Genomic DNA, 22077 nt, shown 5'->3' on the forward strand with positions numbered 1-22077 from the left:
TGTCATCGTGAACTTGATATCTTGTGTCAAGTTGCATGAAAACAATTAGTGATATATTTTATTACTAAATGGGGTTTTCAGACTCATCAGTAATATAAAAAACCCTCTCAGTTGAGAATTTTATGTTTTTGTACTTTCCTGATTTTTACATTCAGCATATCCATACACCAATAAAAAGAAAAATAATGCATTACTGTTGGAGCATCTATAAGTCACCAAAGGGACATTACTACATTGCCATTGTTGATCCAGAAATGTGTTCTGTGGATGTTGCCCTGGAAACTGGTTTCAGTGCTTACTCAAATGTACCTGGGTGATCTAAGTCTAGACTCTGCACTTTCATGTTCCTGGAAATAAGTGCAACAAAAGTGTATGGTCTGATGTGTCATTGCCCCCATGGGATGATCTATCTGCGTTCTGATCAAACCACCTTGCTAACCAGATAATCGGGGATCTAGGAGAATGAGCATTGGACTTTGGGACTTTTCAAACAACATTGATATCAGTAATGGAATGCATGGCTTGGTTATGAGACTAGATGTTAGAGTAACACAGTACATTAGTTTACTTGAAAGTACCCAGGTATATGACAGTTTAAAGCTAGGCCCAAACAAAAGTGCCCTCAGAGCTCCAGATAAGCTGCGTATCTGCGTAAAATACGCATCAGAAATGCAGAAATACGCAGTAAAATAAAATCCAAGCGTATCAAATACGCAACGAACATTACAGATACGCTACAAAAATAAGACTTGTGCGTATCATCAAAATATTGTGAAGTAACCCTGCGTATTCGATTAGCAAATCAGCAACTTATTTTGAAATTATAAACGGGCATTCCGTCAACCTTGCCAAACTCCAAGATGACAGTTACATCATGATCATTTGCCATCACACTTTCTTGTGGAAGTATCATGGTATTTTTGTGTCCTATAAAGCTCTCGAACCCACACGAAACCAGTTTGCAGGGACTAGATGAATAGTGTTCTTAAATATTTAACTTAAATACCCACATGTGTAAAAACTAGTGGGTAACAGAAATTTGAATACGCAGATAGAATTACTGATACCCAATGATTTTTAAATGCATGGGTAAAATACCCACAACACCAAAAGCTTATCTGGAGCTCTGTGCCCTTCACTTCTCTCACCATTTCAGAACAATGACATCAACTACACAGCGTTGTACAACACAACCGCACTCCACTCCCTCCCCACCATCATCAACATCATGTCCAACACCCTGTACAGTATAGTAACTGGAGGCTCCAACATCTCGGGGAGCAGCCTCCCGTGGCCGTCCATCACGACTCAACTTAAATACAGTGGATCAGCGTTCTCGGCAACACTGGTTGTGGCCCTGGCATTTGCAGTTCTGTCTCCTGGGTTTGCTATGTTCCTGGTTGTAGAGAGACAGGTATGTGTTCATTTACTCTATGTTGATCTATACCCCATTTTCTATTGATCCATTCAAAGACGTATGTATATACACACGTCTTTGATCCATTTCAACTAATTATTCATTTATTCAATTTCAATCTCATTAAAATCAGATCTTAGTTCTCGCTGCCGCGAAAAAAAGATCTGAAGACATCCCATTACGGGTTACGTCAGACCGACCTTTCGCAAACTCTGACCGACCAATGGAATTACTGACAAGAAGTTGACATTAACCAATCAGAAGGCAGCTTTCTCGTGGTTTATGGCACTAATTTCAAATTGGCGACTACGCTTCGAAAATATTTTGACAAATTCTCGCTAAAAAATTTGAAACCTGAACAAAAGAACATTCTGGAATGGCTAATATATGGTCTAGATTGTATAGATACAGTCGTTAAGCCCATAACTATCGTTCGAAATACCCCGTTTTAAAGTTATCGAGGCTGCATGATTAGAAATCACATTCCGACTTTCACTTTCATGATCTGGTAAGCGACGCTCTGATTGGATGGATGAAAGGTCGTTCTGACGTGACCCCTAATGGGATGTCATCAGATCTTTGTTTAGCGGTAGCGAGAACTAAGATCTGATTTGAATGAGATTGATTCAATTTAGATATCTATTTACTTTACTTACTGACTTTGCTGTGCAGCCAGGGCAACAATTGGTTTTCTCAGCCACGCACTTATGACAGATGTTAGAGACTTCATACCTGATACACCTCCAATATACCCATGGACAACCTCTGCAGCACTGTCTGTACTGGGCATATGTTTAATAAACCAGAAGTGTTCATAACTTAAATATTAAGGTAGTATGAGGCATAGTCTTTCCTGTTTCAAAATAGTATTGTACTGGCCATGTGTTTTCACAAACCGGAAGTGATGTTATTAAACCATAAGTGCCCACCTGTGAGAGTTGTAGGCAGCTATGTGCTAATATGGGTACAACTACTCATTATAGTTGATAGTGAGGAAGCCCCCCTTTGAAAATTTGAAGATTTAGTTATATTGTGCTTTCAGCCAAAATACAGGATTATAGCAATGATGTAATAGAGGTAGTATTCTTTGAATTATTAAAATGTATAACTATGGTTTTGATATCTAAAAATATTTAACATCGATGTTTGACTCTCATTGCTTTTCTTAGCGATCTTAGCACTACAACTACCATCTTCCCGATGCAAGGGTGTCTATTAACCTATATCAAAGTCTAGGTTTTACTCTTACTTTTCTGTGGGCGGTTGGGGGGCACGGGTGGCCCAGTCTTCTAAGGCGCCGCGATTCGCTGTGCAGAGTTGCGTCCCTTGGGCACGCCAGAAACCTATGATTGTGGGTTCGAATCCCGGTTCGCCCCGATTATGTTTCTAGGTTTGTCAGCACCATACCCGTGCTCGTGGGTTTCACCGAAGTGGTAAACGTCTGAGACCTGCATCACTTCGGGCTTTCCTCCCACATTAAGCTGACACGCCGTGATATAACTGGAATACTGTTAAAAGCTGCGTTAAACCCACTCACTCACACTGTGGGCGGTCGGATATCCTTGTAGTTAAAGCGTTCGCCCGTCATTCTGAAGCCCCGGGTTCGATTCCCGACATGGGTACAATGTGTGAAGCCCATTTCTTGTGTCCTCCGTCGTGATATTGCTGGAATATTGCTAAAAGTGGCGTAAAACCAAACTCACTCACTCACTCACTCTTACTTTTCTGTTATAAAATATGGGGGGTCTATCACACATATCGACAGTCCAATCAGAGACTTGGATATAGGCTAGTGGACACTCTTGCCTCGAGCAGATATACAACTACTGTAACTGCCCTTGTTTTACATAGGCTCATAGTAGTCATACTCGTATGTTGCAATCACTTTGTGGAAGTGGGCCCAGTGGGACTTGTCATTGCATATGATTACATTTTTTGAAAGGTTTCATTTGTTTTTCTCAGTCTCAAATATCAAAAGAATGACATTTGTCCTTGTGACATTAATATATATTATTAGGTATATACTGAGCTTGATTAATATTTCTCTGCTTTCTGCAGGCAGTTTAGTTGTCAAGGGAGCATGTCATACCTTACCAAAGTGATGTCATGTCTGCCTTGCTATGTACATATATGCTAATGCTCTTCATCCTGTGAAGATCCAGGTTATGGTGTGCAGTAACACATGTTGTCGTAAGAGTCAAAGGGATCGGGTAGTCAGACTTGCTGACTTGGTTGATGAATGTCATCGTATCCCAATTTCATAGATCGATGCTCATGTCAATCACTGAATTATCTGCTCCAGACTTGATTATTTACAGACCGCTGTCATATGGCTGAAATATTGCTGAGTGCAACTCGACAAACAAACAAAATAATAACTAATTCTCTTCTCTTGTTGCAGACCAAAACTCGAGGCCAGCAAAGAGTGGCTGGCATCACCTTCAACATGTACTGGGCGTCCTTGTTTATACTGAATTGCACCATGTTTGCCATCCCCGTCGTCATCTGCATCATCATTGTCGGAGCCGTGCCGGTAGTAGGACTTTCTACCCATTGTGTTGACGACAAAATTAGGCCTTATATTTGTTTTTAGTCATCTAAGGTGCCACAATTCACTGTACAGAGTTGCATCCCTTGGGCATGCAAGAAACATATATGATCATGGTTTTCGAACCCAAGTCTGCCCTTATTATGTTTCTAGGTGTGTCAGCACCATACTCGTGCTTGTGGGTTTCACCAAAGTGGTAAACATCTAAGACCTGCATGCTGACATGCCCTGATAAAACTGGAATACTGTTCAAAGCAGTGATAAACAGACTCACTCACTCACTCGTGCGCGCTCACTCACTCACTCACTCACTCACTCACTCGAAAGGGTGCACGGGAATCATGCACGTTGAGACGTCCAACGCTAACACCGTATTCGTGCGTGTGTGATGGCCCTGTGACGCAGGGGTAGCATTATACAGATGGCTGTTTCAATGAATGCTCGTTCCACCCGTGACGAACAGGTCTGGTTGTTGATGAAATATAGTGATAGCTAAATAGACAGATTTTTTATTCATGCACCGATTGTCTTTAAATGTAATATCCAGTTATGTATGACTATTTAATCTCATACCAACTTTGACTGGAGTAGGTCCGATAGTTTTTCAGATATTGTAGTAAATGTTGGTACCTTAAATTACCTTCCAGACTGTACATCAGACCCCAGAAGCGATGCTACACAAGCGTATATCATTGTGTGAGCTCTGTTGTTGCAGGTAGCTTCCCTGAGTTCGGCCGGAGCTATGGTGTCCCTGGTGTTGCTGTTCATCACCTACATCCCTGCCAACATCCTCGTTGTCTACAACTTGTCCTTTGCCTTTGATGCGTACGAGACGTGTCAGGCAGTGCTGCCCAATCTCATGATATTTGTGAGTAAATCCTCACATTCACATGTGAAAAGTATTGCAATCCTAGTACAGTCACGTCCTATTAATCCGACATGGTTGGTTGCATATGATTATGTCAGATTAACGAGTATGTCAGATACTAGATAAATTAAATAGTATCAACGTTCATGATTGAAATTTCGACGAGTCAATAGTTAATGATACATGTAAGTTGTAATAAAATAATTAAATAGGTAATATTCCTATTATGTTATCCTGACGGCAGAATATGTTTCCTTATCATATAACCTCGAAAAACTTAATACAGGGCATTCTGAACTACAGCTACAGCTTGAAAGACAGTTTGAAACTAGTGCCATAAAGCTAATCTTGACTTCCAGCTAGTCATTTCATTCGTCAATCAAAGTTCGCTAAACAGTAGAGGACGTAACGTGTACGCGAGACGGCTCTCCTGTCTCGCGTACAAGTGACCACCTGAGAGGGTCATCCTGATGTGACCTGTAACATTGGATATCCTCAACAGTAGCAAGAACTTAGATCTGATTTTGATGAGATTGAGGTAATCTAGACACGTGATTAATCCTTTTTGTTTATTTAGAGGATTAATTGTTCATTGTTAAGCAAATTCCTCTGCAGCCATTTAATATGCAGGAACAAGCCTTCTCGTCTCACATCAAAACATGGGGCTGTGTACTCGCAGGCAGATTACCACAGAGTACACTGATCACTGTGTCAGATTAACGAGACTTATTAATGAGTGATTTCAGTAGTTCGTTGCTAACAGGTGTGTCTGAGTCTGAGTGCGAGACTTTCAGATAAACGGGTCTAGATAGCACTGATTTAATCAGTTCCCATCATCATTAGTGTCAGGTAAAGCTGATTGTCGGATTAACGAGACTTGACTATGTTAAAGTTTGTACCTTTATGAAGAAGTGAGAATTTTTGTGAGCGAAAAAGAATTGACTTGATAATTAGTTAACTCTCAGGCAGCTTAGACTTGTGTTTTGGGGTTGACGGGTAGGGAATTAGACGTAAGTAGTACTACTGGTCATACTTGCTGTGTACAATACTGTGTATATTTGCTAATGAACTTACCCATCAGCCAGGACAGTGACAGGTCCAAATCTACTACCCGGGTACCCAAGCCCCTATTATTTGGAGATCCCATTGTGGGTTTCAAGAGTTGGGTACAAAACGTCCGATTGGTAATTGTTTTACTGGAGCTCTTGCAAAAAGTATTTTGATACATGCATAAAACAACCCCTATTCGATGTAGGCCTCAAGAGTTGGTTCAAATGAGCCCTGGCAATAAGTATTTAGATACACATATAAAACAAGCTGATCATGTGTACACTGAGGTGAGGTGAAATTGGGTTTAACGTGTGTGTGTGTCTGTGTGTGTCTGTGGCTGTGGCTGTGTGGCTGTGGCTGTGGCTGTGGCTGTAGCTGTGTGGCTGCTTGTTCTAGTCCGGACTGATGCCGATTTATAGTGCTACCTCACTGAGATACCATGCCGCAGTATAATGTGAATACCCCACTCAGACACAGTATACCGACTTCGAGCCGACCAGTCCTTGTTTTAGCCCCTTAATGGTGAGCACCAAACAGGATAACAACAAGTACCATATTTTAACGTCTTTTGGTATGACACGGTCGGGGATCGAACCCCGGACCTTCCGCTCTCCGGGTGGAATGTGTACACTGAAATTGACAGAAAGTTGTGGTGATATGCATGTGTGACACTTATTTTTTATTGATAATACAAGGCATGTTACAAAATAATGGCATGATGAATTCTGGCTGTCAGTGAGGGCTGTCTAAGCACCACACATGCGCTCCTTGTGTTTCAGGGTACACTTTTGCCTTATGTCGCTGTGTCACTCACGGACATGCTGGGGTCGGCGGATGCTGCGACAGCTATCCACTACGTCATGACAGTCATCAACCCACTGTACGCCCTAATCGGAGGCCTGTACTACATCGACAGGGTAAGAATACATTCCCAGCGAGATGGTAGGGTAGACTGGTGGTTGCAGCGTTGGCTCATCACTCCAAGGGGCGGTCGGGTAGCCTAGTGGTTAAAGCGTTTGCTGGTCACACAGAAGATCCGGGTTCGATTCACGACATGGGTACAATATGTGAAGCCCATTTCTGGTGTCCCCCACCGTGATATTGCTGGAATATTGCTAAAAGCAGCATAAAACCATACTCACTCACTCACTCATCACTCCAAAGTGCCATGTTCAGTTCCCATCATGGGTCAAAGTGTGCAGCCCATTTCTGGTGTCCCCTCCTATGATATTGCTGGCATATTGCTACAAGAGGCGTAAAACCATACTCTTTCATGGACTTTGTGTATCGGAGTAAAAGATCGGACTTTAATCAGTGAATGAGTTAGTTGGGTTAACACCGCTTTTAAGAGTATTCAAGTTATATCACAGCGTGTGAGCTTGATATGGGAGTAAAGCCCGAAGTGATGCAGGTCTCAGACATTCGATGAAACCCATGAGCAGGTATATGGTGCTGATGAACCTAGAAACAAAATCAGGGTGAACTGGGATTTAAAACCACGATCCTGAGATTGCACTCGGCCCATCTTTTCACTAATACAGTCGTCCCTCACGCTAATGCCTGTCAAGATATTGGTGTTGCACTTAAAGTTAAAGTGAAAGGTAATCAGTGGCTCCAATAAATTTCATATTGTTTCTTATAACTAGTACTTGGTATTTGGTATTTAGTATTTATCCCCTGCCAAACAAAGTTGGCGGGTGTTATAGAAACGGGCTCCGTCCGTCCGTCACATTTCGTTTCCGCAGCATAACTCATAAACCGTTCAATATTTTTTCATCAAACTTTGCAGGTTTGTCAGGTACATGCTGAACTGATGCCTTTTGCTATTTAGAAATTTTAGAAATTTTAATTTTTTTATGTTTCCATGGCAGCAAGATGGACTTAGGTTCCAAACTCTTCTTTTTTTTACAATTTCCATGACAAGTTCCACCTCGGTTAAAAAAGGTTAGGGTTTGTTTAGATTTAATTATGTCATAAATTCTGCAACAGGGGCGGGAGACATAGCCACGTCAGTGGCAAACTCTTGATGGTATTTGGTTGGAGTACAGCGAGGACCCAATGAAATAATACTCTCATACAAACCTGGCTTGTGTTATTGGTTAATGTTCAAGTTTCTCAGCATTCCTGTCGCTAAGTTGACATACTCCGAATTTTGATGTGATCAGTCAATGACTGCCTTCCTTTCAGCATTTTAGAGATTTGATTGGCTGGGCAACCTGAAGCTGTTGTTTTGATAAGATGTTGAAATAAGCGTGAAGTTGGCATCCTTTGTGAATTTATATTGAAACATTTGTTTTGGATATCAAACCCATGTCATTTAATACCATCATAATATGACTTGCAAGCAGTGCCAAATGATTTAACATATTCGACGTAATTAGCCCCCCGCTCTAATAAGCGCCCACCGCGATATTTGCTCATACATTGGCTATTGAACAATCCCAATTAGAACCCCTTCCGATTGATCAATGTACACGAGACTTATTTATTCGTGTATTATACAGACTCGTGTGTTATATGCACCCTTAATTATGGGCAATTAGATCCTGGAAAATATATCTGTCGTGTATAATACGCACAGACTTTTCTTTTGTATCATTTCAGGCTGTCAGCATAAACCACGAAATTTATAATCTTTCAACTCTGGATTTTTTTCACCAAAATTATATTCTAATTATAGCCCCCTATTTCTATTTTGAGAGCGCCCTGGGTGCTTATTACGTCGAATACGGTACACATGTTTTTCTTACCGTATTTGCATTCTGATAGTCCCAGCGGTCATGGAAGTTAAAGACAACTGGATAGGGACTATCATACATTTTAATTTTCCCACAGATTATTCAAATTGATTAATTTGTTCGAGATTTAGATTTATACTTGTTCTGTGCTGTATAATTTTTTGTGATGACTGTCATAGATGTTCATCTAGCGTGTCAACTTTCTGATCCAATCTGTTGAATAAACAGGAAACATATACATTAGACTTTCAGCGGTGTTATGCATCCAGGTATTTACACTGAAACATTGTAAGTAGGCACAAAACAGGTAGAGTGCATCACCTGGGACACTGACAATTTGTATGCATGTTTAGGAATGAATGCTGCTATTTCATAATTTGGTACCACTTAAAATCAATTTCTTTATGTGATTATTTAAAAAGTACAATTCACAGTGAATGATTCACGATTCTACTACCACTATAGGGCTGGGACAAGTCTAAATTTACTACCCGGTTACCCACTGAAGGCATCAAGTTATATACAAAATGTCTGAGTTGAAAATTCCTTTAGATGCACATATAAAACGATCTGATCATGCATGCACTAAAGTTGATTAAAGCTTTATCACACAAACAACACATGCACACACATTCTCCTTAAAGCTCTGCACTCTAACGTCGAACCCATTCGACAGAGGTGTCACTTCCCATGCATCTAATGTCGAACCCATTCGACAGGCGAATAGCATAACGACCCCCCAAAATAAAAATCGCCATATCAGGCAGGGGTAAGAAGTGTGAAAATATTACATTAAGTAATACGTTACCACTGTTATACCGAGGCTGTTGTCTCCCACAACTGCTGCTATAGCGAAATCTACCACAGAGATCTCAATTACCTCATGCAGCACGTGCGTAGCCACCTAGCTGCCATGTGACACCCTTCACTCTTGTCTCCTTCGTCTGCTTAGCAAGACGTGTTTTCTCCTGCTGAAGCGTTCCTTGAAGATTTGGTGATATTTATTATAGTTTATTATCTAATAAACTGTGCTTTTATGGGGCGTTGCGGTAGCTACGCTTGGTTATAATTTTCCCGCCAAACGGAAAATTTTTCCCGCCCTTTTTTCTATATACTTGCGGGGTTCGCGTATGCACGTTGTGTTTTACGTTTCCCCTGTTCTTGTATGTTTTGGGGGTTAACATAACTTATTTCTTTAATAAAAGTTATATGTGTATGTTATATGTTCACATTGCTCGTTTATTTTCTTGTGAAAATGTTCGTTTGTGAATCATTGTGGTGCGTGCGTTGTAACCATGTTTTGTTCTTTGTTTATAGCAAACAATCAATGTCTGACATGGATATGTCCCCAGTATCCACCCCCTCTACCCCTGCTCCTCGGAGTTATGGGGTGTGCAGAAAGTTTTTGTCGTCCCGGGATCCCCACGTTCGTTGCCCGCGGTGCAGGGTTCCTTGCGGGGACACCCGGTGCATCCTGTGCGAAGGCCTGGGGCCTGCGGATTTTGAGCGGTACCGGCTGTACGTACAGTCCGTCTCCACCCCTGTGGTGGCCGGTTCGTCCGGTCGGGGTCCCCGTGCGGGTACCACCTCCTCGGCTGCGGCGGATCCCCTTGCGGCCCTCGGGCTGTCTGGGGATTCCGTCGCCGCATTGTTGTCGAAACTTGTGGATTCCATGCTGGCGGCCTTATCGCAAGATAGGCCGCTGGCTGTTCCGTCCCCGGCCTCTTCGGTGGCCGCGGGGTCGGACGCGGGGTCCACCGGTAAAGCGGCGGATCTCTTGGCGGCCCGTGTGCTGTCCGGGGATTCCGTCGCTGCATTACTTGCATAACTTGTGGACTCCAAGCTGGCGGCCTTATCTCAGGATAGGCCGCTGGCTGTTCCGTCCCCGGCCACTTCGGTGGCCGCGGGGTCGGACGCGGGGTCCACCGGTACGGCGGCGGCTCCCGTGGTCACCGGTCCTTCCCCCGAACCGTTGCTCCCGCTATCGGTTTAGGACCGCGTGGCCATGGTTTATGACCTCTTTGAGGACATGCCCCGGCCGGTACCGCGGGGAATCCACGACTGTGGGTTCCTCCGAGGTATACGATGAGTCTTCCGACTCGGCTTTCCCCGCATCAACCTTGCTGCGCGGTTTCAAGCCTTCCTTGGAGAACGCCTTCGCGGCGGCCTCCGGTCGGGGTCTCCCGTTGCCTCCGACGTCGTGGAGAAAGGGTTTATTCCCGGTACATGACCTTGCCTTTCCCGAGGCTGGTCCTACCGCGGAGGCCCATGTTGAGCGGTTGGGTGTCCGTGCCCCACCGGCTGCTACGGTAACGCAAGCTACCTTGCACCAGCTGGACGCCCTCGCTCGGCACTCCATGTCTCACGGAGACACTTACTTGGCTGCAGCGGCCCGTCTGGTCGAAGGTTCTCCCACGGACCGTGACCAGCGCATTTACCACTGCCTGCTCAGTTTAAATGCTTGCCTGGAGTACGTTGCCGAGGACTCTCGGCACACACTTGCTCTTGTTGGGTCCCTGCATAGGCGCCTGGGTGCCGCTCCTAACCGGAGCGCGCCCCAGGCTGCTGCGGCCGGTAGGTCTAAGGGGTCGGGTTCTTCTTCCTCTGGGAAGTAGCCCCGCCCTGAGGGCTCCGGTATGGGCAATCAGCTGCCCTTTCGCGGGAAAACGGGGAACTGGGGGAAGCCCAAGTCGTCGACGGACGGCAAGGGCCCCTCCAGGTGACTCTCATTGGAGGGGTTCGTATGCCGACAGCGCCAACTTCGGTTGGCCCTTAGGCGAACCCGAGTCACTTGGCCCTGGACAGTTGCGCCTGTCGCAACCTGTCAGGGCCCCCTCTCCTTCCCCAGTGGGAGCCAGACTCCAGACTTACTGGGAGAATTGGGAACAAGTGTTCGACGACCCGTGGGTGGTCAACACGATTCGGTACGGCTATCGGCTTGATCTCAAAGCGAATCCGCCGCTCACCGTTGCCCCGTTGGCAGGTTTCGATTCGGAAACCGATCTTCCCATCCTCGCCGATGCCATCGGCAGGTTGGTGGAGAAGGGGCAGTACGGGAGTTAGCTCTACCAGAAATAACACCGGGGTTTTACTCCAGGATATTTCTCGTTCCCAAGTAGGACAGTGCCGAACTCAGAATGATTCACACGTCCGCTCCCTGGCTGTTCACCCGGTTAACCACCCCCATAGTGGGGTTCCTCCACAGGAGGGGTGTCCGGTACTTCGCGTACCTGGACGACTCGCTAGTAGCAAATCGAATGACGGACACCCTGTCACGCCATCTCGATTTCGCACGTCGGCTCTTGGAGCAATTTGGGTGGATTATCAATCTCCCCAAGAGCGAGTTAACCCCTTCTCAGAACTTGCTGTTCATCGGAGGTCGGTTCAACACGGTGTCCCATCGCCTCTTTGTCCCCCCAGACCGGTGGCACAAAATTCAGGCGATGATTGCCAAAGTCTTAGCGGTGCAACAGACTGTTCACTTTTGGGAACAGCTGTTAGGGCTACTTGTATCAGCCCAGGACTGCACCGCACGGGGTCGTCTCCAACTCCGCCCGCTGCAACGGTTTTTAATCCAGTTGTTAGCAACGGAGGTGAACAGTGCGACCGTCGCCCTCCCGGATCGGCTCCGACCGCATCTGGAGTGGTGGACGGTCCCTTACATTGTCTTATCAGGAGTCTCTATGCGGCCCTACCGGGCCACGTTGACCCTGTATACAGACGCCTCTCTAGTGGGCTGGGGCGCCCATCTAAAGGGGGAGGTGAGCTCGGGGCTGTGGTGCTTAGACGAACTAGGTCTTCACATCACTTGTCTCGAGTTCAAGGCAGTGATCAACGCAGTCAATCACTGGAAGCATCGTCTCGTCGACGCCCGGCTCATGCTGGCGACCGACAACACGACGGTAGTGTCCTATGTGAACAAACTGGGGGGAACCCACAGTCACTCGCTACTCGATCTCACGTTCGAGTTTTACGCTCTGGTGGACAGTGTCCCGTGCCAGATACGCGCCCGTCACATCCCAGGTGTGCGGAACGTACTGGCCGATGCTCTATCGAGGCCTCAGGATCCAAGCCCCACAGAGTGGATGCTGAACCCAGTAGTGTTTCAGTGGCTGTGCGAACGTTTGGGTCGTCCGATGGTCGACCTGTTCGCAATGCGGTTCAACAATCAACTCCCGTTGTTTGTATCACCAGTCCCGGTCCCGAGGGCCATCGATCACGATGCTCTTGCGTTAGACTGGACGGGCTTGGTCGCTTATGCTTACCCGCCGACAGCGTTGATACCACACATTCTAAGCCGGCTCCGAGGAGTTCGCTGTCGAATGTTACTGATCGCGCCCATGTGGCCGAACAGATCGTGGTACCCCGACTTGCTGACCCAGGTCACGCAGTCGCCACTTCCACTGCCTGTGAGACCGGATCTCTTGATCCACCCTCACACCCGTCAGCTTCATCCAAACGCAGGGCAGTTCAATCTGCACGCGTGGATGTTGTCACCGAGCGTCTGAGGAGTAAAGTTTTTTCTCGCCGGGCGTCTCGGGCATACGTTAGTATGCATCGTGATTCTACCCAGAAGGTGTATAATGCACGTTGGGTTATTTTCACGAAGTGGTGTTGTAAACATCACATTCATTCGCCAGATAAGGTATCTGTGCAGGATATTGCTCGTTTCATGTCTCACTTGCGAGAGACCCGGAAACTCTCCGGGGGTTCCATTGCCAACTATGTCTCGTCCGTTGCTACGGTTCGGGACGTTGCTATGGGTACCAGTCTCTCCAAAGAGCCGGTGATACGGGGTATTATCAAGGGTTTCAAACAGCACGATCTTAAGAAGGGCCGCCTTCGGGCACCGGCCTGGGATCTTTCCCTAGTGTTGCAATCACTTACGGAAGCTCCGTATGAACCCTTGCATAGTGCTTCGTTCCGGCATGTGACTTGGAAAACAGCATTTCTCCTCTCCTTTGCCACGGCGGCACGTGTATCCGAAATTCATGCACTTGATGTCGCCAAGGTACGATTCGATAGGGGTGACGAAGGAGCGGTCCGCCTGGGCCTGCTCATGGGCTTCGTCGCCAAGAATCAGAGAGTCGGGCAAACGGAGAGAGAATTCACTGTAAGATCACTCAAAGAAATCTTACATCCTGCTGATACTGAGGACAGAGCGCTGTGTCCGGTTAGGGCCCTTAAGTATTATCTTAAGGCTTCGAATGAACGTAGACAAGGGCGTGACCGTCTGTTCATATCGTGTAACCCTAATCGCACGGTTGACATACCTCGCAACTCGATTGCGTTGTGGCTTCGTTCTGTCATCAATCTGGCGTACCGGTCTCGGGGGTTACCGGTAGCGGGGTCAAACCCGCACGTGATCAGGGCGCTAGCGGCAACATTTGCCCTACACTCGAATATCTCTGTTCGCAGAATATTACGAGGTTGTTACTGGCGTTCTGACTCGGTTTTTGCCAATCATTACCTCAAACAGGTCGCTGATGCCGTCGTGGAGAGTGTGCACCGTCTTGGCCCGCGGATCGCGGCGCAAGCGGGCACCTAAGGGGTGTGCCCAGCGCAATTCCGAACTCCTCAGGCGTCTGACCTTGCACGGTGGTCAATCTGGGTCTACTCCAATGTTCCCACTGCCGTGGGTACAGGAGTTGGGGTCCCGCAAACCAGCGCACTCACACCACAGGTGAGGGCGGCTTTTTGTGTGCTTTGTCCTTATTTGTATTTTGACAATTATGTCTTTAATTGTCTGTCGTGTATCCCAACCTTGTGATGCATGCTTACAAATACTGGAATTAGGTCACGCGCCTAATGCATACTTTAAGTAGGCTTGCTCTGGGATATACGGTCTGAATGAAATTAATTTCCCTCTTTTCGACTGTTTAACCTGATCTAAGATTAAGCTCACGCGGATACAGTGTTCTCATCCGCTGCGGCGATGAAATACCTATCCAGTGGGGCCGTTTGGAGTCACCAATCGTTTTGGCAATGACGATTGAGCCTTACGGTATGCGCTTGACAGTGCTTTGGTATTCCTATAGGGTAACGCCTAGCTAGGTGCATGCGCATCGAGTGCTTCCGCCTTGGTGTTTACTTCCGCTGGTCGGAAGGAACGCTAGCAGTCAGGATTCGGGTTGTAGGTGCTCCCCACCGCCTACTGTGGTAGTCAGCCTCGGTATAACAGTGGTAACGTATTACTTAATGTAATTTGTAGAATTTTCCTATTCGGAATATTCTATAAGTAATACGTTACCACTGGGCTGCTGCCCGCCCGTCCGTCCCCCGAGCACTTGCTCTCGCAGGAGACAAGAGTGAAGGGTGTCACATGGCAGCTAGGTGGCTACGCACGTGCTGCATGAGGTAATTGAGATCTCTGTGGTAGATTTCGCTATAGCAGCAGTTGTGGGAGACAACAGCCTCGGTATAACAGTGGTAATGTATTACTTATAGAATATTCCGAATAGGAAAATTCTACAAAATTCAGCAGGCTAAAGGTTAAAGTCGTGTTGTGTACATTGTTGTAGATTCACAGGGTATCTCTCATCGCGAGAACAGAGATTGAGTTTGGGATGTACTTCCAAGGCGACAGCAACATTCTGATTACAATTCTCATGGTAAGATTACTAGTTTCATTATTATCTGTCCTGTGAATACAAAAGAAGTGTGTGGATAAAACAAAAGTTCATATAATCAGTTTATGACAATAACATCTATGTGGATGTCAGAAGTAATTTTGACCCTGCTATATAAACTATGTATGATTTGTAAAAATGTGATCATAGCATTTCAGGACCAGTTTTTGTCTGTCCACAGCCTATAGTACACTGCGGTTTGCTGTACGTCTTGCTGAGGGTGCTGGATGTACGAAGCACAGGTGGCAATAGCAAAGAGGCTTTGAACTGTCAGGGAACCTCCAAAGTCAATGACATCCCCGAGGACAACCAAGATGTCATCGGCGATGAAGATGAAGACGTCGCAGAGGAGAGAAACAGAGTTAATTCCCTTCAAACAGCAGCTCAGGTAGGATTAATCAGTTGTTTGTGCAGAACAGGTAGGAATAATCAGTTGTTTGTGCAGCTTAGGTAGGAATAATCAGTTGTTTGTGCAGAACAGGTAGGAATAATCAGTTGTTTGTTCAGCTCAGGTAAGAATAATCAGTTTGTGCAGCTTAGGTAGAAATAATCAGTTTGTGCAGCTTAGGTAGGAATAATCAGTTGTTTGCGCAGAACAGGTAGGAATAATCAGTTGTTTGCGCAGAACAGGTAGGAATAATCAGTTTGTTCAGCTTAGGTAGAAATAATCAGTTGTTTGTGCAGCTTAGGTAGGAATAATCAGTTATCTGTGGAGCTCGGGTAGGAATAATCAGTTGTTTGTGTAGATCAAGGTGGAATAATCAGTTGTTTAAGCAGCTCAGGTAGAAATAATCATTTTTTTGTGCAACTCAGTTAGGAACAATCAGTTATTTGTGCAGAACAGTTAGGGCTCAGATACATGACTGAAGAGACACTTCAGACACAGGTACATGACAGGAGACACTTCAAACACAGGTACTTGACTGTGGAGACACTTCAGACACAGGTACATGACTGGAGACACTGCAGACACAGGTACTTGACTGGAGACACACCAGACACAGGTACATGACTGTTGAGACACTTCAGACACAGGTACATGACTGTAGAGACACTTCAGACATAGGTACATGACTGGAGACACCCCAGACACACGTACATGACTGTAGAGACACTTCAGACACAGGTACATGACTGGAGACACTCCAGACACAGGTACATGACTGTAGAGACACACCAGACACAGGTACATGACTGTGGAGACACTTCAGACACAGGTTCATGACTGGAGACATTTCAGACACAGGTACATGACTGTAGAGACACTTCAGACACAGGTACATGACTGTAGAGACACACCAGACACAGGCACAGGTCTGTGAAGACACAGGTAGGACACAGGCACATGTCTGTGAAGACACTTCAGACACAGGTACATGACTGTGGAGACACAGGTAGGACACAGGCACATGTCTGTGAAGACACTTCAGACACAGGGACGTGACTGTAGAGACACTTCAGACACAGGCACATGTCTGTGAAGACATTTCAGACACAGGTTCATGACTGGAGACACTTCAAACACAGGTACATGACTGGAGACACTCCAGACACAGGTACATGACTGGAGACACTTCAGACACAGGTACATGACTGGAGACACTTCAGACACAGGTACATGACTGGAGACACCTCAGACACAGGTACATGATTGTAGAGACACTTCAGACACAGGTACATGTCTGTGGAGACACTTCAGACACAGGTACATGACTGGAGACACTCCAGACACAGGAACATGACTGGAGACACCTCAGACACAGGTACATGACTGTGGAGACACTTCAGACACTGGAACATGACTGGAGACACTCAAGACACAGGTACATGTCTGTGAAGACACTTCAGACACACGTACATGACTGGAGACACTTCAGACACAGGCACATGTCTGTGAAGACACTTCGGACACATGTACTTGACTGGAGACACTCCAGACACAGGTACATGGCTGTGGAGACACTTCAGACACAGGTACATGACTGGAGACACTCCAGACACAGGTACATGACTGTGGAGACACTTCAGACAAAGGTACATCACTGTGGAGACACAGGGTGGACACAGGTACATGATTGTAGAGACACTTCAGACACAGGTACATGACTGGAGACACTTCAGACACAGGTACATGACTGGAGACACTTCAGACACAGGCACATGTCTGTGGAGACACTTCGGACACAGGAACATGACTGGAGACACTTCAGACACAGGTACATGACTGTGGAGACACTCCAGACACAGGTACATGACTGTGGAGACACTCCAGACACAGGTACATGACTGTTGAGACACTTCAGACACAGGTACATGACTGGAGACACTTCAGACACAGGTACATGACTGGAGACACTCCAGACACAGGTACATGACTGGAGACACTCCAGACACAGGTACATGTCTGTGAAGACACTTCAGACACAGGTACATGACTGTGGAGACACTTCAGACACAGGTACTTGACTGGAGACACTTCAGACACAGGTACATGACTGTGGAGACACTTCAGACACAGGTACATCACTGTGGAGACACAGGGTGGACACAGGTACATGATTGTAGAGACACTTCAGACACAGGTACATGACTGGAGACACTTCAGACACAGGGTGGACACAGGTACATGATTGTAGAGACACTTCAGACACAGGTACATGGCTGGAGACACTTCGGACACAGGGTGGACACAGGGTGGACACAGGTACATGACTGCTGAGTGCTGCGTAAAACAGCAGTAATGCCCCTTACCTGAACACAGACACTAGACAGGAACAGGGGTCTTACTTAGGAGATAAACGTTTTATTTATGTGTGTGACTGAATTTTCAGTGCCCAGAAATTTCATGTGTTAAAATCTCTGTGCATCGAATACTCAATAACCATATATTCATATGCATCAAATAGTGCAAAAGCTTTCAGGATCCATTACATTAATAATGATTTGTGTTGGAGAACACACTCCCATTCCCTTTCCAGTGCATGATCTCTGTACCCTCTTTCAGGATGCTCCTGTAGCCTATGTTCAGAACATCAGGAAAGAATTTGCAAAGGACATCAAAGCATTCTGTAAGAAAACTAAGCAAAAAACCAACGTTGCTGTGAGGAATGCAACATTTGCCGTGGACTGTGGGGAAGTGTTCGGACTTCTGGGACCTAACGGTGCTGGCAAGACCACAGCTCTCAACATGATCATTGCTGAGACTGGGCCAACTAGGGGAAAGGTACTGTACTGTTGTAGCCTTTTAAAAAATGATGGCTTCATGATCTTAGTTCCAGATCTTAGTTCTCACTACCGCTAAACAAAGATTATCCCATTACAGGGACCGCACAATGAAATGACGAACAAGAAGTCAACATTAGCCAATCAGAAACAGCTTCCTCGAGGTTTCTCGAGGACTACCCTTAATTTGTAACACTTTTGTAACATACAAAAAAATAAGAATGTCTTTAAATGCCTTTTCAACTTTTCCAATATCAAGCTGACATGCTGTGTTGTGACTGGAAGTTAAAGCACCACTTAAACCAACTCACTTACTTTTATTGTCACAAGAAAAGACTGACTATATGGGATTTTGTTGGTTGCTTATTATTATACCCTTACAATGTTTGTTGGTGATCTTAATATCAATCACTGGTTTGTCTGGTCCTGACTCAATTATTTAGCTGGAATATTGCTGACTGCTGTGTAAACAACAAACAAAACAAAACAAAAGCATGGTATTTAGATGAAATCCATACTTCAGGTTATGTCAGTAGTTTTTGGTACAAGTAAATAAAAACATCATATGGTCTTCCAGATTAGAACTTGTCCTCAGTCAACTATTATCATCTGAGGCGATTGAATCCAGTGATCACACTCAGTGACTTGTTGATTGAGTGTCATCGTAATTGAATAACATCAATCGCTGGTTTGTCTGGTCCAGATTGGATTATTTACTTGAGTGAGTGAGTGAGTGATTAGGGCTTTACATCATTTTTAGCAATATTCCAGCAATATCACAGTAGGTGACACCAGAAATGGGCTTCACACATTGTACCCATCTGGGGAATCAAACCCGGGCCTTCGGCATGATGAGCAAACACTTTAACCACTAGGCTACCCGACTGCCCTTATTTACTGGACTATTGCCGGTGTATTGCACAAAATGCAACAACACACAACCACATTGACATGATTTGTTTCAATTGTAGGTTATTGTAGCTGGACACGACATACGGTCAAGTATGTCATCTGCTTTCCAAGCCATGGGCTATTGCGCCCAGCATGATGCATTATGGGAGAAGATCACTCTACGTGAGCACATTGAATTCTATGGCTTGCTCCGTGGCCTCTCAAAGAAAGACAGTGTAACCATGGCAGATGGGTATGTATATTCATCTTAAATGTGGCTACAAAAAACACATCCATCCATAAAGTAAGTTTGAATGATGATAAATTGGTGTTGTAACTTTTCAGGGTGGTGACACTAAGGATCACCAGTGTGTGGCATTAAACAACAATCAAACAAAACAAACCCATCATAACAAAACTAATTGTTTTAGAATTATGCGGTGTTTTTATTTTCAGCATGATCGCATCTCTGAAGGTTGAAGAACATGCTAAGAAAGGAGCCAAGAAGCTGTCTGGAGGAACAAAAAGGAAGGTGTGTTGGGGGTGTAGGACAAGAGTACAAGTGAAGATGTGGTGGGTGGGAGGACATAGGAAGGTGTGTTGGGGGTGTAGGACAAGAGTACAAGTGAAGATGTGGTGGGTGGAAGGTGTGGGTGGAAGGTGTGTTGGGGGTGTAGGACAAGAGTATAAGTGAAGGTGTGGTGGGTGGGAGGACATAGGAAGGTGTGTTGGGGGTGTAGGACAAGAGTACAAGTGAAGATGTGGTGGGTGGAAGGTGTGGGTGGAAGGTGTGTTGGGGGTGTAGGACAAGAGTACAAGTGAAGATGTGGTGGGTGGAAGGTGTGGGTGGAAGGTGTGTTGGGGGTGTAGGACAAGAGTACAAGTGAAGATGTGGTGGGTGGGAGGACATAGGAAGGTGTGTTGGGGGTGTAGGACAAGAGTACAAGTGAAGGTGTGGTGGGTGGAAGGTGTGGGTGGAAGGTGTGTTGGGGGTGTAGGACAAGAGTACAAGTGAAGGTGTGGTGGGTGGGAGGACATAGGAAGGTGTGTTGGGGGTGTAGGACAAGAGTACAAGTGAAGATGTGGTGGGTGGAAGGTGTGGGTGGAAGGTGTGTTGGGTGTGTAGGACAAGAGTACAAGTGAAGGTGTGGTGGGTGGGAGGACATAGGAAGGTGTGTTGGGGGTGTAGGACAAGAGTACAAGTGAAGATGTGGTGGGTGGGAGGACATAGGAAGGTGTGTTGGGGGTGTAGGACAAGAGTACAAGTGAAGATGTGGTGGGTGGAAGGTGTGTTGGGGGTGTAGGACAAGAGTACAAGTGAAGATGTGGTGGGTGGGAGGACATAGGAAGGTGTGTTGGGGGTGTAGGACAAGAGTACAAGTGAAGATGTGGTGGGTGGGAGGACATAGGAAGGTGTGTTGGGGGTGTAGGACAAGAGTACAAGTGAAGATGTGGTGGGTGGGAGGACATAGGAAGGTGTGTTGGGGGTGTAGGACAAGAGTACAAGTGAAGATGTGGTGGGTGGAAGGTGTGTTGGGGGTGTAGGACAAGAGTACAAGTGAAGATGTGGTGGGTGGGAGGACATAGGAAGGTGTGTTGGGGGTGTAGGACAAGAGTACAAGTGAAGATGTGGTGGGTGGAAGGTGTGTTGGGGGTGTAGGACAAGAGTACAAGTGAAGATGTGGTGGGTGGGAGGACATAGGAAGGTGTGTTGGGGGTGTAGGACAAGAGTACAAGTGAAGATGTGGTGGGTGGAAGGTGTGGGTGGAAGGTGTGTTGGGGGTGTAGGACAAGAGTACAAGTGAAGGTGTGGTGGGTGGGAGGACATAGGAAGGTGTGTTGGGGGTGTAGGACAAGCGTACAAGGGAAGATGTGGTGGGTTGGAGGACATAGGAAGGTGTGTTGGGGGTGTAGGACAAGAGTACAAGTGAAGGTGTGGTGGGTGGAAGGTGTGGGTGGAAGGTGTTTTGATGGTGGGGTACTAGGGAGGACGAAGGAAGGTGTGTTGATGGTGGGGTACTAGGGAGGACGAAGGAAGGTGTTTTGATGGTAGGGTACTAGGGAGGACGAAGGAAGGTGTGTTGATGGTGGGGTACTAGGGAGGACGAAGGAAGGTGTGTTGATGGTGGGGTACTAGGGAGGACGAAGGAAGGTGTGTTGATGGTGGGGTACTAGGGAGGACGAAGGAAGGTGTGTTGATGGTGGGGTACTAGGGAGGACGAAGGAAGGTGTGTTGATGGTGGGGTACTAGGGAGGACGAAGGAAGGTGTGTTGATGGTGGGGTACTAGGGAAGACGAAGGAAGGTGTGTTGATGGTGGGGTACTAGGGAGGACGAAGGAAGGTGTGTTGATGGTGGGGTACTAGGGAGGACGAAGGAAGGTGTGTTGATGGTGGGGTACTAGGGAAGACGAAGGAAGGTGTGTTGATGGTGGGGTACTAGGGAAGACGAAGGAAGGTGTGTTGATGGTGGGGTACTAGGGAAGACGAAGGAAGGTGTGTTGATGGTGGGGTACTAGGGAGGACGAAGGAAGGTGTGTTGATGGTGGGGTACTAGGGAGGACGAAGGAAGGTGTGTTGATGGTGGGGTACTAGGGAGGACGAAGGAAGGTGTGTTGATGGTGGGGTACTAGGGAAGACGAAGGAAGGTGTGTTGATGGTGGGGTACTAGGGAGGACGAAGGAAGGTGTGTTGATGGTGGGGTACTAGGGAAGAC

General features: G+C 46.3%; 1 protein-coding gene and 1 long non-coding RNA gene across 7 annotated transcripts in view; both read left to right on the forward strand.

Annotated features, from left to right (window-relative positions):
* LOC124146364 (cholesterol transporter ABCA5-like) overlaps nucleotides 1-22077 on the forward strand; it is a 128594-nt gene that overhangs the window by 96233 nt on the left and 10284 nt on the right. For all 5 annotated transcript variants that reach the window (XM_048392195.1, XM_048392193.1, XM_048392192.1 and 2 more), the window contains 9 exons: nucleotides 1157-1414; nucleotides 3819-3950; nucleotides 4681-4833; nucleotides 6663-6800; nucleotides 15143-15232; nucleotides 15432-15638; nucleotides 18255-18473; nucleotides 19444-19616; nucleotides 19820-19895. In XM_048392195.1, the coding sequence (XP_048248152.1) occupies nucleotides 1157-1414; nucleotides 3819-3950; nucleotides 4681-4833; nucleotides 6663-6800; nucleotides 15143-15232; nucleotides 15432-15638; nucleotides 18255-18473; nucleotides 19444-19616; nucleotides 19820-19895 (1446 nt within the window). The remainder of the gene's footprint in view (nucleotides 1-1156; nucleotides 1415-3818; nucleotides 3951-4680; nucleotides 4834-6662; nucleotides 6801-15142; nucleotides 15233-15431; nucleotides 15639-18254; nucleotides 18474-19443; nucleotides 19617-19819; nucleotides 19896-22077) is intronic.
* Nucleotides 20260-21114, forward strand: LOC124146367. Of its 2 annotated transcripts, none has more exons than XR_007219925.1 (3): nucleotides 20260-20279; nucleotides 20345-20954; nucleotides 21007-21114. It is a non-coding gene; the product is annotated as an uncharacterized LOC124146367 (long non-coding RNA). The 2 variants fall into 2 exon arrangements; XR_007219924.1 differs by having other exon boundaries at nucleotides 20345-20713; nucleotides 20892-21114.

This window comes from Haliotis rufescens, unplaced genomic scaffold (genome assembly GCF_023055435.1).
Source record: "Haliotis rufescens isolate VD_foot unplaced genomic scaffold, xgHalRufe1.0.p SCAF_11, whole genome shotgun sequence".
Lineage (NCBI taxonomy): Eukaryota > Metazoa > Mollusca > Gastropoda > Lepetellida > Haliotidae > Haliotis > Haliotis rufescens.